The sequence below is a fragment of the Bombina bombina genome, chromosome 6, assembly GCF_027579735.1.
Source record: "Bombina bombina isolate aBomBom1 chromosome 6, aBomBom1.pri, whole genome shotgun sequence".
NCBI classification, from domain to species: Eukaryota; Metazoa; Chordata; class Amphibia; order Anura; family Bombinatoridae; genus Bombina; species Bombina bombina.
In genome coordinates, this window is record NC_069504.1 from 1,119,680,114 (window position 1) to 1,119,696,667 (window position 16,554).

General features: G+C 39.3%; 1 protein-coding gene across 1 annotated transcript in view; it reads left to right on the forward strand.

Annotated features, from left to right (window-relative positions):
- Positions 1-16,554, forward strand: part of IRAG2 (inositol 1,4,5-triphosphate receptor associated 2) — a 530,761-nt gene that overhangs the window by 444,744 nt on the left and 69,463 nt on the right. The window contains exons 32-35 of the mRNA XM_053719704.1: positions 4,743-4,877; positions 6,939-7,083; positions 7,524-7,561; positions 8,441-8,512. Of these exons, the coding sequence (XP_053575679.1) occupies positions 4,743-4,877; positions 6,939-7,083; positions 7,524-7,561; positions 8,441-8,512 (390 nt within the window). The remainder of the gene's footprint in view (positions 1-4,742; positions 4,878-6,938; positions 7,084-7,523; positions 7,562-8,440; positions 8,513-16,554) is intronic.

Genomic DNA, 16,554 nt, shown 5'->3' on the forward strand with positions numbered 1-16,554 from the left:
GAAGGTCTTAAAGGAACATTTCCTTAAAGGGACATTTTCCCAAGATAAACTCAACAACAGAAACCAGTCTAAAAGGCTATATTCTTTAATAACAAGTGCACATTGTTGTAAATTACTATTGTATTATTTTTATTGCTGTTTTTTCTTTTTGTTCCTTAAAGGGGAATTCAGATTTTACCCCCGAAGTTAAGGACTTTATTTGATTTAGAGTGCCCTCAGAGGGAGATTTTTTATTTATTTTTTAAGTAGAACATATTCGTTCAGTTTTAAAGGAGATTTTACTTACTTTAGAGGTTAAACACCTAATGGGGGATAAACCTGTTAATCATTTAGATACTATTTTTAAAGCTGTGGTAAAATCCCCTATTCCTGAAGCAGTCTCTGTGATAGTTTCTAGAGAATGGGCTATTCATTTTAATCTTCTGCAGGGTTTCAGAAAATGTATCCTTTACCAGCTTCTAATATTTGAGTTTTGGGAAACTGTTCCCAAAGTGGGTGGGGCTATTTCTACTAAACATACTACTATTCCTTTGGAAGATAACTCTTCCTTTAAAGACCCTTTAGATAGGAAGTTAGAAGGGCCTTATGGTTAAAATTTTGATCTGCTAACTATGGTTTCTAAATCGAGACATTTATCTCTCTTTTTTTCAGGGTAAGCTGTTATTTGTTTATGGTTTGGATTCTATTATATCTACTGTAACTGGAGGTAAAAGGGTTTTCTTCCTCAGGACAAGAAGGCCAAAGGTAAATTTTAAAGCTCCTAATCATTTTCGTCCCTTTCATCAGAACAGAGCACAGAAATCTGATTCCTCCACTAAAAAAACAAGTTTCCTCTGGTTCCTTCTGGAAGTCGAGTTCAAACTGGAACAAGTCTAAACAGTCCAATAATTCTACTCCCTCATCCTGCCTGAAGGTACAGCCCCAGATCCAGAAGTTTTTGTAGAGGATAGATAAGGGTCAGATTTCTGCTCTTTCAGTCTTGTTCCACAGGAAGATTTCAAATCTTCCTGACATCCATGGTTTTGTTCAGGCTTTGGCCAGAATTAAACCTGTTGGTAAAACAATTTCTCCACCTTGGAATCTAAATTTGGTTTTGAAGATTTTGCAGGCTTCTCCATTTGAGCCTATGCATGCAGTGGATATTAAGCTTCTTTCTAGAAGGTTGTGTTTGTTTTGGCCATCTCTTCTGTAAGAAGAGTCTCTGAATTATCTGCTCTTTCATGTGATCCTCCTTATCTCATTTTTCATCAGAATAAGGAAGTTGTACAGACACATTTTGACTTCTTACTTATGGTTTTGTCTTTAGACAATGTCAGACTTCTTCATAATTTGGATGTTGTTAGAGCATTAACGTGTTATGCTGATGCTGCAAAGGATTTCAGACAAACTTAGTTTATTCATTTTTCACGTTCTATGAAAAGGCAGAAAGTTTCTGCCGCTTCTTTGGCCTCTTGGTTGAAACTTTTTGTTCCATAAGGCTTACTTGCAGACAGGTCAGCCTCCACCTAAACAGATTACTGCTCATTCTACCAGATCAGTTGCCACTTCTTGGGCTTTTAAGAATGAGGCTTCAGTTGATCAAATTTGCAAGGCAGCTACTTAGAGGGCAAATTATCAAGCTGAGGTGGACAGGGGCACACATAAACGTGCAATCCTGCCCGCACAGGGCCAATCATTTGCGGGCAGGAGCTGTCAATCTCCCCGGTTGGACCAGACCGGGGAGATTGATTTTCACCACCTTAGAGGTGGTGAAGAGGTTAGGAAAGCAGTGGTCTGATGACTGCTGCTTGTTCAATAAGGCATGCAGGTTCTCTTGTGAGAACCTGCAGCCATAGTGGGTCAAAAAGGCTTGCGGATCCTTTTTATAAATCGACCCCTTAGTCTTTGCATACTTTTACAAAATTTTACCATTTTAATGTTTTTGCTTCTTCTGAGGCAGCCTTTGGTACGAAACTCCTTCAGGCAGTTGTCTAAGGTTAATTTGTTTTTGCCTGTCAGTTGATTTTTAATTGCATTAAAAAAAAGTGTGAATTCTTCCCTTTGGGTTCTTTTGGGGTTGTGGGTTTTGTTTTTCTGTAGTAAAAAATGTCCTTTACATCTCACCCTATGTCTTATTACTTGTGGACTCCACAGCTTGGGTATTGGTTCCCAGGAGTAATGGATTGTGGACTCTCACCACCTGAATGAAAAAAACTAGTTTATGCTTACCTGATTAAATTAATTTCTTTCATGGTGGTGAGAGTCCACAAGAACCCACCCTCTGTTTGCTTGGTGTTAGTTTATTTTTTTGTGCACGTCTTTTTACCCCGCTGTTATTGTTTGCTCTTGTTTTCCTACCTTTTTTGCTTGGCTATATGTTGGACTGAGGTACCAGTGAGGTGGGAGGGGTTTTATAGAGTTCTTGTGGTTTGGGAATCTTTGCCTCCTCCTAGTGGCAGGGAAGAGTAATTCCCAGGAGTAATGGATTGTGGACTCTCCCCACCATGAAAGAAATGTATAAATTATGTTTAGTTGTTTGTTTTTGTTTTTTTAAAGACGTTTGATCTAAACTAAAAGACAAATCATGCTTTTAGACTTTGGGCTGTTTTTTTTTTGTTTGCTTTCCTCATCTATATTTGGAGTGGGGGGTTGTGATTTTAGATAACTTTTCAATTTTATTTCTATCAGCAATATTTCTTGGTTCTCTTGGTATCCTTTGTAAGAGTTATCTTAGGTGATCTCAGGAGCGTGCACGTGTCTTTAGCCATATGGCAGCAGTGTTTGCAACAATGTTTATAGCAAGGTTATACATATTTGCAAGCTCTGGTGCCGTAGTGTCTAGCATTTTTTGGCAGCAGTGATGCAACTAAATGTATATTTTATTTTAAGCACCTTTCTAATTTACTCCTATTATCAATTTTTTTGTTCTCTTGATATCTTTATCTAAAAAGCACAATTGTAAAGCTTAGGAGCCAGGCCATTTTTGGTTCAGAACCTGGGTTATGCTTGCTTATTGGTTTGCTAAATGTAGTCTCTAATAAGCAAGCACTATCCAGGGTGCTAAACCTAAAATGGACTGGCTCCTAAGATTTACATTCCTGCTTTTTTAAATAAAGATAGCAAGAGAATGAAGAAAAATTGATACTAGGAGTAAATTATATAAGTGCTTAAAATTGCAGCTCTATCTGAATCATGTCAGAAAAAAGATTGGGTTTAGTGTCCCTTTAATTTTAAATGTTCTAATGGCAGGGTTGCCCCCCTGTGGAAGGTTACTGACATTACAGGGTCTGTATAAAGATATCACAGGGTATTACTGCTGAATGCACACATTTTATTATTAAAATAAGTAAATAAATTGGTAAATAAAATGTTTCCATTCTTGTTCAAGCAAACTTCCAAGAAATGTTCAGACACTGCTGTGAGGGTAGTAATATAGATATATAAAATAAAAAAATGTACAATACACTCTCTCTATACAGATCGTGAACGTTTAAAGGGACAGTCAGCACCAGAATTGTTATAGTTTAGAAAGATAGATATTCCCGTTATTAACCATTCCCCAGTTTTGCATAACCAACACAATTATATTAATATACTTTTTACCTCTAATTACCTTCTATCTAAGCCTCTGCAGACTGCCCCCTTATTTCAGTTCTTTTGATGGACTTGCATTTTAGCCAATCAGTGCTGACTCCTAGTTGGGCTCACTTCTGTTGAGTTAATGTTATTTATATGGCAAACATGAACTAACCCCCTCTAGCTGTGAAAAACTGTCAAAATCCATTCATATAACAAGCAGCCTTCAAGGGCTTAAAAATAAGCATATGAGCCTACCTAGGTGTAGCTTTCAACCAAGAATACCAAGAGAACAAAGCAAATTTGTTGCTAAAAGTAAATTGGAAAGGTGTTTAAAATTGTATGCCTTATCTGAATCATGAAAGTTTAATTTTGACTAGACTGTCTCTCTTACACATAAGTTGAACATATAGTTACAGTACTGCTCGGGAGCTGCAGAGAAGTGCTGTTCCTGAGCAGATAGTAGGCAATCTATAGGCGTAGTAGGGATGGGCGAATATTTTGCAACATATCAAAAAATTAACTAATTTTAACACATTCGTTCATTCATTTCGAATGTTAGTACAAAAGTCTAACGTTCGTTTAATGTAATAGTATTTCTAATGCTCTTTTTAAATGTAATATTAAAAAAAAACATTTGAATTTGTATATTTTTATCTTTTATGTATCAATTTACTAAATTCTCTACCACATGAACTATTGAACTTCTGAATAATATTTGTTAAATCGAATGTTACAGAAAATTTGAATGTGGGTATTTGAACTAATTATAAACATTCAAAACCGGAAATAATATTTTATTACCGAATTTTAATGGATTTTCATTCTTATCAACATTTGATTGTGCAAAACGAATATCCACAGAACTATTTGTTCTACCTAACGAATAACACATACAGAACATTTGCCCATCCCTAAGCTGCAGTCATATGACCCAGCTATGAGACTGCCGAAATGGATTGGCTTAGTGGCTGTATCTGCTCAGGACCAACAGTGCTATGTGGCTCCTTAGTATTTACTTTAACTTTGTGTTTAAACACATAGCATTGCAGAGTCACTAGTTCTAAAATGAGATGCTGTAACAAATAAATATCCCAATGGAGGTGAACAGTTGGGTACCAATCTTCTGATTGTCCTGTGTGTTTTAGTTAGAAAGTGACTTTATATTGAGAGGTTTCTTGTTTCAGGCGCTAACTCCTATATGTGAGGAGGATAATCAGCTGCATGAAATTGTAAAGAAACTAGAAAAGAGTTTGCAGTTCCTCAGTCAGCACACGGCGCGAGTCGCCAGCCGTGCAGAGATGCTCGGGGCCATCCACCAGGTACTGTAATTCTACAAAATCTGCTTTGTTTTCTATTCTCTATAGTTTTACTGAACACAGTACTCACCTTCCTGCTCAATATACAGATAATTTACTATCAATATTTAGACGTGATAAACCTGATCGCTGTAGATAACAGTAAGCTAAACCCTATAGTATCACATATATCTCTCTGAAAAATGTGAGAATAGACAAAAGGGGCTGGGCAAGTATGGAAAGCGCTCAAAGAAAAGAGTCAACTATTGTGAGGACCAAAAATGTGAAACAATGTGTGATAGCATATTTTTATTAAAATTAAGAAATAAGAGACGCCCTAGTATATACTAGGAACTAAATGACTAAAGTGCCAAGGCGTGTGATGATTCACATAGGATTAATAAATACACGTTTAAATAAAATAATGAATCAAGTTTATGTAATAGATTGTTACAGATTAAAAGAAGATGCCAGCATAAAAAAACAATAGAATAAAATACACAATTGGTACAAAATATATGGCCACATTAAATATTCGGTTAAAAAATGGTCAAAACTTTTGTGACTACAAAGAAAAAGAAGTTAATTTGTAGAAATTGGTGCGGCTTTTATAAAAAAAACTATACTTTGACTCAAAAGTACTCAAACTTCCAGATAGTAGCAGGTATAGTACTTCAGTGAAAGAGACCGCACTGGGCGCAGTCTCAGATTACCTTGATATACTTAGAATGGTTGGAATGTAGCATAACAGTCTCTGATTGTCTTTTTTTTCCTCCGGTCACATGACCTTTGATAGACCAATCAGACGGAGTGCTGTATCGTTCTTGGATACACTTGTCTACAATGTTGCTTTAGATTTAGCACACGTAGCGGTTTCACGTATTGTAGTGTAAATAGATTCCTCAACAGGTTAACTTAGCTGCAGTGTCTGTCCAGCTCGCTGTGTTGGAATGAAGTAGTTAGTGCAAAAAATGTTCGTGAATAGAAGCGCCACAATAGGATGTTTAAGCTATTTGTAAACACTCATTAGAATCACAAAGTGTAACCAGCACCTTTCCAGCTTCTATATAGAACTCCCACAGAGGGTATAGTGATCAAATACTACGCGTTTCGGCTGGTCATGATCTGCCTTTATCAAGATGATCATTAAATGGGACTTGGCTCCTTATGTACCCTTGTTAATTCTCCTGGTGTTTTGATTGGGTAATAGGTTATCCATTCATTGGGTTGCTTTTGTTTATAACTGGTTGCTATTGGTGGATTTTTTCTTTTCTTCAAATCTTTTTCTGCTCCGGCCATTTAAGGAGGTATATGGAAACATTTTACATAAAAAGCATGCAAATGACCGGAGCAGAAAATGACCTTAAATGACTGGAGCAGAAAGATTTGAAATAAAGAGAATATATATATATATATATATATATATATATATATATATATATATATATATATATATATATATATATATATAGAAAGTCCAGCACTCACAAGTTCTCAGCTAAGATTAAAAGCAAAAATGGAAGGGTTAGTTACTGCATTGGCCAAATGGGACAAGCCCAGGTACCACATCAAGGTCCCTTCCAAAAACCTGCTCCGCTGTCCGACATGTAGACAGTTACAAGGTATGAGAGGACACAGTTCCTCACAGAGACCTTTGAAAAAGAAAGAACAGAGTAGCCAACTCTGGCTTTCTAAACTAGGGCAGCAATTGTTAGGAAAACTCAGTCAGAGTGCTGGCCAGGAGTGATATTCCCAACAGTAATTACTCAAGCTATGAACTCACCATATCTTGGGAAAGAAAAATGCATCTGGTAATGGTTATGACACTGTTTCAGTGAGAGCTTGTAATATTTATGGAGCATATTTATGTATGCCTTGTGCACATGCATTCAAATACTGCACCTGCTCCTTGTAGCACATGGACAGATGAGGTGTTTTGAGTCTGTTTGGCTATATTCAAACCTTAAATTAGATTATGTGCATTTTTCATGGCAATTTATTGTTCTAAGTTCTAATTTTCATCAGTCAGAGGAATAATTATTGCAAACGTATGCACAAAATAGTGACACTGACTTTGCTGTGCAGGAGAGTCGAGTCAGTAAAGCCGTGGAAGTGATGATCCAGCATGTAGAGAACTTGAAGCGCATGTATGCAAAGGAACACGCAGAGCTAGAGGAACTCAGAGAAGTTCTGCACCAGAATAAATGTTCAATTTCTTCTTCTGAGAGAGGTATGTCTTGGTTATGTATAGAGTTGTCACCAAGCCAGTATTTTACCCACGTGGTGGGTATTTTTAAGGTTCAGTTAAATGTAGAAAATAAAGTAACTATATAAATAAAAAAGGTCCTATCATGGTGTAACTTCTAAGTTGGAATATAATTTTAAATAAATGATCATATAAAATCTGTCCTAGCAAGTTTAGAGTTATACTGTATGGCTGGCTGGAATTTTTCTTCCTAGTAAGGGGTAACCCTAGATATGTATTGATTGTGCTACAGTTATTGTAGCTATATGTTCCTTATATTCCATACATTCCTAATGTATTACCTGTGTCTGTAAACAGAATAAAGACCTACATGCAACTTGATGTTTCAGAGCCGTTAGTATTACTTGATGCACAATATAGTAGCCCTCACGTTTGTTCAGATTTTCTATTTTGTTTCCTTACAGATGAGTCATTAAAGTTTCCTCCATCTTTGAACTTAAAGGTAATTATACTTGTTTACAAAAATGACTTCCTCAATATGTGGAAAAGCTTTTGAAAATGAAATGAACTCTAACGAATAGGTTGTTTCAGGATGATGGAAGTATCAATATAAACTCTTAACCCCTTGCACCAACTGGATGTATGTATTACGTCACACATTACTTTGCCCAACATACTGTTGATGTAGTACCTACTTTCAACACAGAGGCGCATGCTGTGGTTACCGCTTTCAGCTTAAACAGTGGAGACTGCAACTGTGGGCAGAAGCATCTCCCCTTATATGATAAGGGAGCACTGATTGTACTCCATTACTATATGAAGTCAGATCGATGATAGTTACTGTCTGTGTCACTCTCTGCAACAATCCTGCGTTGATGTAGAGTGAGAGGGAATGCGGAAGGGGCATAGTTCCCTGCATTACAGAACATTGTTAGCCAGTGGAGAGGGAGGGATAGGTCCCTATAATACAGAAAAAGGTGATCTATGCATGTCTGCTATCCCAGCGAAGCTTTTACAACCATTTGTCTTATGACTGCAGTAGTTTTGTAAATTCCAGTGAGAACCCCAAAGTTTGTGAAAGTTAACACCTTTTTTTTTTTTTTTTTTTTATGATTGTATTCGGTAGTCATACAGTGGCATCAAATTTACCAAAATGGGCCTAGATCAATAAAGGGAGTGATTAATCCATGGCTGAAACACATTGCATAGCTTAGGACACTAAGGAATACAAATACAAACTATAGATATATTGTTCTCTAGCTTTTGGGAGCAATTTATTTATTGTGCTAAATTTGTGCAGTTAAGTCACAATCTGAAACATGATCACTCTTGGACCATTGGGAAACTGAGCTTTTTGTTTTTTTGTCTGTTTTTAATAAAGCCGTCTGCCTTGAGAAGAGTGAGCATGCCAGCATACCCTCGGGGCATGGGAGGTCCTGCTGGATTACCTATAGTAAGTTACTACTAGAGTGTAAAAACTGTAGAAGTATTGTGATCTCAATAAAACTGTCATGTAACAAACTGTTTTTAGATATAGATTACACTTCATGAAATATTATTATTAGGTCGTGTTTCCTTAAAAAAAACAAAAAACAAAAACGCATGTGAATCTAGTTCCACATCAAAACTTAGTAGCTCTTCTGTGTTCATAAACCAGCAGGTCACCTCTGTCAATACTTTAGCCAGGAAGGGCTAAGCCAGTCTTATTCATGATTTCTGGTTAATCGTTCTGTAAACTTGCTAACTGTTGCGAATTACTGGATCAGATTTAGATATCAGCCAGGAAAGTTTAATTTCATTTATAAAAAATATAACCCCCAGGATCATTTTAGTACCTTTGAATGTCCTATACAGGGATTTATCAGGTGTGCTGGCCAATGTGGACTCTTTAGATTATTCAGAGTCCACGATTCTTAATACCAGAAGAAAACAGTCGAAAGGAGTCCAAGCTTGTCTGAATTAAGTCATTGACAAGGGAGCTACTGGGCAATGACCATAAAGGTCTTCCACCCCCCCCCCCACTGCAAAAGACCACCTTCTCAAGATGTATTGTAGATTGCGTTGTCAATGCATGTCTGCTAAAGGGAATTCTAGTTCTACAAGCAAAAGATAAAAATATAGCAGCACTACCAAATGCAGAAAAATAGTCACAAAACGGCTACCAGTCCTTCATTATATCATAGAAAGTAATGTGTAAAACAAGACATTCTAAATAAGTTCATAGAGGCAATATCTCATTAAAGGGCCATGAAATAAAAAAAACTTTCAAGATTCATATAAAGCAATTTGAAACAGCTTTCCTATTTTACTTCTATTATCTAATTTGCTTTGTTCTCTTGATATCTCCTTGCCTAGCTGCACATATTTACCTCCTCCATTGGTTCACTCAATGTGTTCAGCTAGCGCCCTGCACCGTAATGCTACTCCTACAAAAAGAATACAAAAGGAATGAAGCAAATTTGCTATTTGAAGTAGATTGGAAAGTTGTTTAAAATTGTATTTTCCATATGAAACATGAAACATTTTGGGTTTCAAATCCTTTTAAGGGATCAACCAATTTCTGATCAACCATCTTTTCATGACAAAATAGCACCATCTAGTGATCAAGCAATAAATTTACATTTTATAAATTGAAACCTATTCGGTGTCTACTGTGTGTAAATGTGTGCATATGTATATGTATGGGTATATGTGTGTGTGTGTATGTATGTATGTATGTATATGTGTGTGTATGTATATATATGTATATGTGTGTGTGTGTGTGTGTGTGTGTATGTGTATATATATATATATATATATATATATATGTGTATATATATATATGTGTGTGTGTGTGTGTATGTATATATATATATATATATATATATATATGTGTATATATATATGTGTGTGTGTGTGTGTATATATATATATATATATATATATATATATATATATATATATATATATATATATATATATATAGAGAGAGAGAGAGATAACTCATTGTGTAACCCATTTACAAATCTATTGGAAACAATGTATTCACTTTCTTTCCTAAGATATGGTGAGTCCACAACGTCATCATTTACTGTTGGGAATATCACTCCTGGCCAGCAGGAGGAGGCAAACAGCACCACCGCAGAGCTGTTAAGTATCACTTCCCTTCCCACAAACCCCAGTCATTCTCTTTGCCTCTGTCAAAGGAGGAGGTGAAGTTTTTTGGTGTCTGAAATTTCTTCGCTACATGCAAGATTTGATTATTTTATTATTTTTGAAAGCCAGAGTAGGTTTGCTCTGATCTTTCTTATGTTCTGGGTATAGCTGTAGTCCACTTGAATCTCTTCAGTAGAGTAGTGGTGGGTTTAAAGCAGTTAGGAACTTGAAGGTGGGCCTTGCTGCAATTTCCTAACATGGTTGTTTCCCTAAAATAGAAAGCCTGAGTAGGTTTACTCTGATCTTTCTTATTTATACAGGTCTCTGTGAGTAGTGGCTTCCTCTCATACTGGGTAGGCTGTCGTCCTGCCGGACGGCTAGATTCAGGTAAGTGCTGTGTCTTCTATGTATGGGGACTTGTACTTTTGAGACAATAATAAATACCACTGCAACTTATTTGGGACAAGTATATCCTTAGGAAGGATATTTTAGGCAGGATGCAGGCACTTTATGGTGACGGGAGATTAGGGGTTAATGCTGTGCTCTTTGTAGTATTCCCTAACTTTTTGGCTCATTAGGGGTTAATTGATGCCTCTAGTTCATTATTTATGTCTTTGAATTTTGAGAATTGCAAAATCTTGCACAGTATATTCTTTGACACTTTTAGGAGCTTTTAGGAGAGTGAGGGCTTTTTCTTTCTACTAGTCGCTAGCGTCACAAGCAAAGAGCGGCATGTTAGCACCATTTTGGAGATAGGCAGCATACTGTACTTTGAAGTACTCTTTATGAGACTGTTATAGGGCTGATGGAATGCTTCTCTCGGCTGACAGAATGAAGCGCAATGTTAGCATCTAACTGCGTGCTTCATTTCTGTGCCGACTGTTCCCGTCTCCTTCTTTGTTTTACGGAGAAGCGCCGCTTTCTGCTCTCACTGAGCCAGTCATGTAAACCCCCCCCCCCCCCTTTTCTCCGGTTAGATCGAGCGGCATGTTATTGAGCCCGTTTCTGTATGTCAAGACACGAGAGGAAAATGAATCCTAGACGCAGTTTGGCTTATTTACTTAGAGCAAAAATTACTCATTGATTGCTGTGTTGTTCTCTTATGAATAAAATGTCTGTCTGGATGTTTATTTCCTGAAAGAGGTATTATAAATAATAAATCGATAAATAAATAAATGTTTTTATTATTATAATTATACATTACAAATGTATATGTTATAATTAATTCATATTAAGAAGCATATAAAGTCTTATAAATGATCTTTATAAATATTGCATAATACCACTGTAGTTTAGTGGTTATTATCATGCATTTGGATTGGTTTGCAATTCAACCTAGATGTGTTAAGCCTTTATTTCTCTCATAGTGACTTGGGGCATATTGTTCATTATTTGGAACAGGGGCTTGTTCCTATGACTATATTATGTTTTCTTTTGAGATCCAGAATTGTTTTCCATCTAAAGGGGAGGAGAGTCCATGAATTCATTAATTACTGTTGGTATTTAGAACATGGCCACCAGGTGGAGGCAAGACACCCCAGCCAAAGGCTTAAATAACTCCCCCATTTCCCTCATCCCCCAGTTGATGAGGGACCAGTCTTCAAGACCAGAGAAGCCTTTCTAGAATGTGTGAGATCTCTCCTCTATAGGTGTTATCGTACCATTACCCCAAGCAGAAAGGGGTCTAGGGTACTATTCAAATCTTCCATCCGATTCTGGACCTAAAGTGTTTAAACAGGTTTCTGAGTGTTCCATTGTTCAAAATGGAAACAATCAGATCTATTCTGCCCCTAGTTCAAGAGGGATAGTTCATGAGAACCATAGACTTGAAGGACGCTTACCTTCATGTGCCAATCCACAGCGACCAATTCAAGTTCCTTAGATTTGCATTTCTGTACAACACTTCCAGTTTGTGGCCCTTCCCTTTGGTCTGGCGACAGCCGTGAGAATCTTCAAGTAGGTTCTGTGGGCAATACTTGCAGTAGCCAGAGGCATTGCTGTGGCGTGCTATCTGGACGACATCCTAGTCCAGGTGCCGTCGCTTAGTCTCGCAGAGGATAATGTGAGGGCTCTTCTTCTTTTGCTCCAGTCTCACAGTTGGAAGATCAACTCAGGAAAGAGTTCCCTGGTTCCCAACAACAGGGTGAAGTTCCTGGGTACGATAATAGACTCTATGTCCATGAAAATATTTCTCACAGACAATCGACGCAGGAAGATTGCATCCTCTTGTCTTGCCCTTTAGTCCTCCTCAAGCCCCTCGGTGGCTCAGTTTATGGAGGTGATCGGACTCATGTTTTCCAGCATAGACATCATTCCATTCGCCAGGTTCCATCTCAGACCTCTTCAATTGTGCATGTTGAGACAGTGGAACAGCGATCATTCAGATCTATCACAGCAGATATCCATGGATGCTTGGACTCGGATCTCCCTCTCTTGGTGGATCTGTCCGGAGCAACTGTCCATGGGGACATCTTTCTTAAGACCGTCCTGTGAGATTATGACCACGGACACAAGTCTGGCAGGATGGGGGGAGCTGTTTGGGGTGCCAGGACAGCACAAGGAAAATGGTCCCGGGAAGGTTTCTCTCCTTCGATAAATATTCTGGAATGCTGAGCAATCTACAATGCTCTGAAGGCATGGCCTCTTCTGGGGTGGTTCAGCTTTATCAGATATGAGACCGATAACCTTACCTCAGTAGCTTACATCAACCATCAGGGGGGTACGAGGAGCTCCTTAGCTATGAGGGAGGTGTATCGGATCTTGGAGTGGGCGGAGTCCCACAGCTGCTCGCTCTCAGCCATTCACATTCCAGGTCTGGACAACTGGGAAGCATACTTTCTCAGCAGGCAATCCTTCCATCCGGGGAAATGGTCTCTTCACACTGAGGTGTTTGGGGAGATTTGTCTCAGGTGGGGAACACCGGAGATAGATCTCATGGCGTCCAGACTCAATTGCAAGCTACCCCGATACAGGTCGAGGTCCAGGGATCCCCAGGCAGAGCTTATAGATGCCTTACCGGTGCCTTGAGGGTTCCGCCTAGCTTACATTTTTCACCGCTACCATTGCTCCATCGTGACCACATAGGACGTGGTTTGTGGATCTGGGGGGGTGTCATCCTCTCCGCCATGGAGTTTACCCTGTCGCAGGGATCTGCAGGAACAGAGCCCCTTTCAACATCGAAATCTCGATTCTCTTAGGCTGACTGTGTGGAGATTGAACGCCTAGTCTTGGCCAAGAGGTTTTTTGGAAAGTGTGATTGATACTCTCATTCAGGCAAGGAAGCCAGTCACTCGTTGCATCTACTATAAGGTGTGGAGGACTTATTTGTCCTTGTGTGAGAAGCATGGATATCCTTGGCATAAAGTGAAGGTATCCAGGATTCTGTCCTTTCTCCAAGATGGTTTGGAGAAGGGTCTTGCTGCTAGTTCCTTAAAGGGACAGATTTCGGCATTGTCAGTCTTGTTGCATAGGAGACTCGCTGAGCTCCCTGACATTCAATCCTTTAAAGACAGGCCTGTTTCTAGACAGAGCCTGAACAGACAGTCTGCTCCCCCATGGAGCTTAAACTTGGTCCTTAAGGTTTTGCAGAGGGTTCCGTTTGAGCCTATGCATTCCATTGACATTAAGATTCTGTCCTGGAAGGTTCTCTTCCTGTTGGCCATTGCATCAGCACGCAGGGTATCTGAACTGGCTGCCTTGCAATGTGAGCCGCATTATCTGGTTTTTCATGCGGATAAGGCTGTGCTTCGCACTGGTTTGGGGTTTCTTCCCAAGGTGGTGTCTAACCATAACATCAATCAGGAAATAGTGGTTCCTTTATGTCCTAACCCTTCTTCTTCTAAGGAGAGGTTACTTCATAATATGGATGTGGTTCGTGCCCTCAAGTTCTATCTTCCGGCTACGAAGGATTTCAGACAGTCTTCATCTCTTTTTGTGGTGTATTCAGGGAAGTGCAAGGGGCAGAAAGCCTCTTCTACTTCTTTGTCCTTTTGGTTGAGGAGCTTGATTCGCTTGGCCTATGAGACAGCGGGACATAAGCCTCCTCAGAGGATCACGGCTCATTCAACTAGAGCTGTGACTTCTTCTTAGGCTTTCAAGAATGAGGCTTCTATGGAGCAAATTTGTAAGGCAGCTACCTGGCCCTCCTTACACACTTTTTTACAAAGTTTTACAAATTTGACGTTTTTGGGAGAAAGGTTTGCAGGCTGTGGTGCCCTCAGATTAGGGTCTGCCTTTTTTCCTCCCAGTTTCATTTAGTGTCCTCTAGAGCTTGGGTATATGTTCCCAACATTAATGAATGAAGCAGTGGACTCTCCACCCCTTTAGATGGCAAACATATAAATTATGCTTACCTGATAATTTAATTTCCATCGAGGGGAGGAGAGTCCACGGCTTCCGCCCGTATCTCCGATAAGCGGACCTAAATTTAATTTATCTTCTGGCACTATTTATACCCTGATATTTCTCCTATTGTTCCTTGTTCCCTCGGCAGAATGACTGGGGAATAAGGGAAGTGGGGGGAGGTATTTAAGCCGTTGGCTGGGGTGTGTCTGCCTCCTCCTGGTGGCCAGGTTCTTCATTCCCAACAGTAATGAATGAAGCCGTGAACTCTCCTCCCCTCGATAGAAATGAAATTATCAAGTAAGCATAATTTGTTTTTTATAGACTTTTCTGTTCCTCGTTTTTAAAAATTATAAGATTTCTTTGGATTGAGCCATCATTGTCTCCCAGAATGATGCTGTTAGGCAATGCCACAGTGTTTTCCTTAAACATCCCAAGCCTCAATGGTGTCACATGCAGTGCCCTGTGGTTCCTCTAAATCTTCTGGAGGAGTGTATTTGCCTGTAGATTTTGCAGCTCAGGTATCCTCTGTGGTATCTACAGCTTTATCTGCTTTTTCCTTTCCTACAGGGAAAATGCAAGAGTAGATTGATGATTCGGATAGTAAGGTTGCTATTCCACATTCTGCTACTTCGGTTACTCTCCCTCCTAAGTCTGGTGAGGAGGTTTCGTCGGTTGTCCCTGAGGGTAAAATCTCAGATTCGGACATCTGATGCTGAAGTGATCACCTTTAGATGTATGCTTGAACACCTTGTGTAGTGTTAAAGGAGGTTTGGGCTACTTGGACGACATCAATACCCCTGTCATTGTCAACCCTTGGAAGTTTTGTAGACTTTCTCATTTCTATGAAGTTCCTTCCTATGAGGAAGTATTTCTAGACGTGCTATGGAAATTTTCACTGGAATAGGGGAAGCTAGGGATACCTTTTTCCCTGTCCCCCATCCTCTCAAGGATGTTCCTGTTGCTGACTCCATTAGAATGCACGGTGCCTTAAGTAGAAGGGAGTTTCTACTATGGCTCAAAGAACTTCGATCCCTATAGAGGATAGATACCCCTTTAGGGATCCATGGACAAGAAGTTGGAGGTTTTTGATCACCCAGGGTTTCTTGGAAACCTACCGTTTGTGTTGCCACTGTGTCAAGGGCGGCATCTCTTTGGTGTGATGCCTTGTCTAATTACCCTTGCTGTGCTAGCCCGTGGGGCGTTGTAGCTGATATCTTGATCAGCTGAGAAGCCTACCGGTGTCTTAGTGGTACTACCTAGGCTCTGCAACTCTGGGACAGTCCAGTCTTCTGGAAACCCAATCAGTCTTGGTCCAGGGGAAAGCAATCTAAGCTTTCTTCCCAGGGGCTGATGTCTCCTTTCTGGAGTATCTGCAGTCCAGGTATGATGAGAGGTATTCTTGAACTGGGTTCAGAACCTTTCTCCCTCAGAGTAGTAGTTACAATTCTGGTAAGGGAACGGGGTCTAGGAATTTATTTTCAAGTTTCTCAGAGTACCGTTCTTAAAATAGAATTCCACTCTCCTCTAGAGGGTCTAATCAAAACGAACATAGACCTGAAGGATGTATATCCTCATGTCCCCATTCTACTGGATCTTCTCAAATTGCTGAGATTTGTCATCTCGGGGAGTTGCAGGGGTGCATTCCTGGACTATATATGGTTCAGGTGCCATCCTTTTTTTTTTTTTGGAGCAAATTCTTTCAAGAGAATCTTTTTTCTGTTCTACATTCCCATGGATGGGAAATGAATATGGGGAAAAGTTCCCTTGTTCCAAATACAAGGGTGATTTTCTCAGGGATCCTATTAGATTCTTTATCTATAAGAATATTTCTAACAGAGGTCAGATAATCAATGATTTCTTCCTCTTACCTCTCTCTGCAGTCTTCTTTTCAGCCAACAGCAAGCAGTAGTGGTCCGATAGAAAGCTTAAACTTTATTACAACCTGAGGGTTGGGAGTTTGAATGCGGCTGCAGCCGATTATCCCTTCACTTTTCAGTGACTCGATGTATGAAGGGA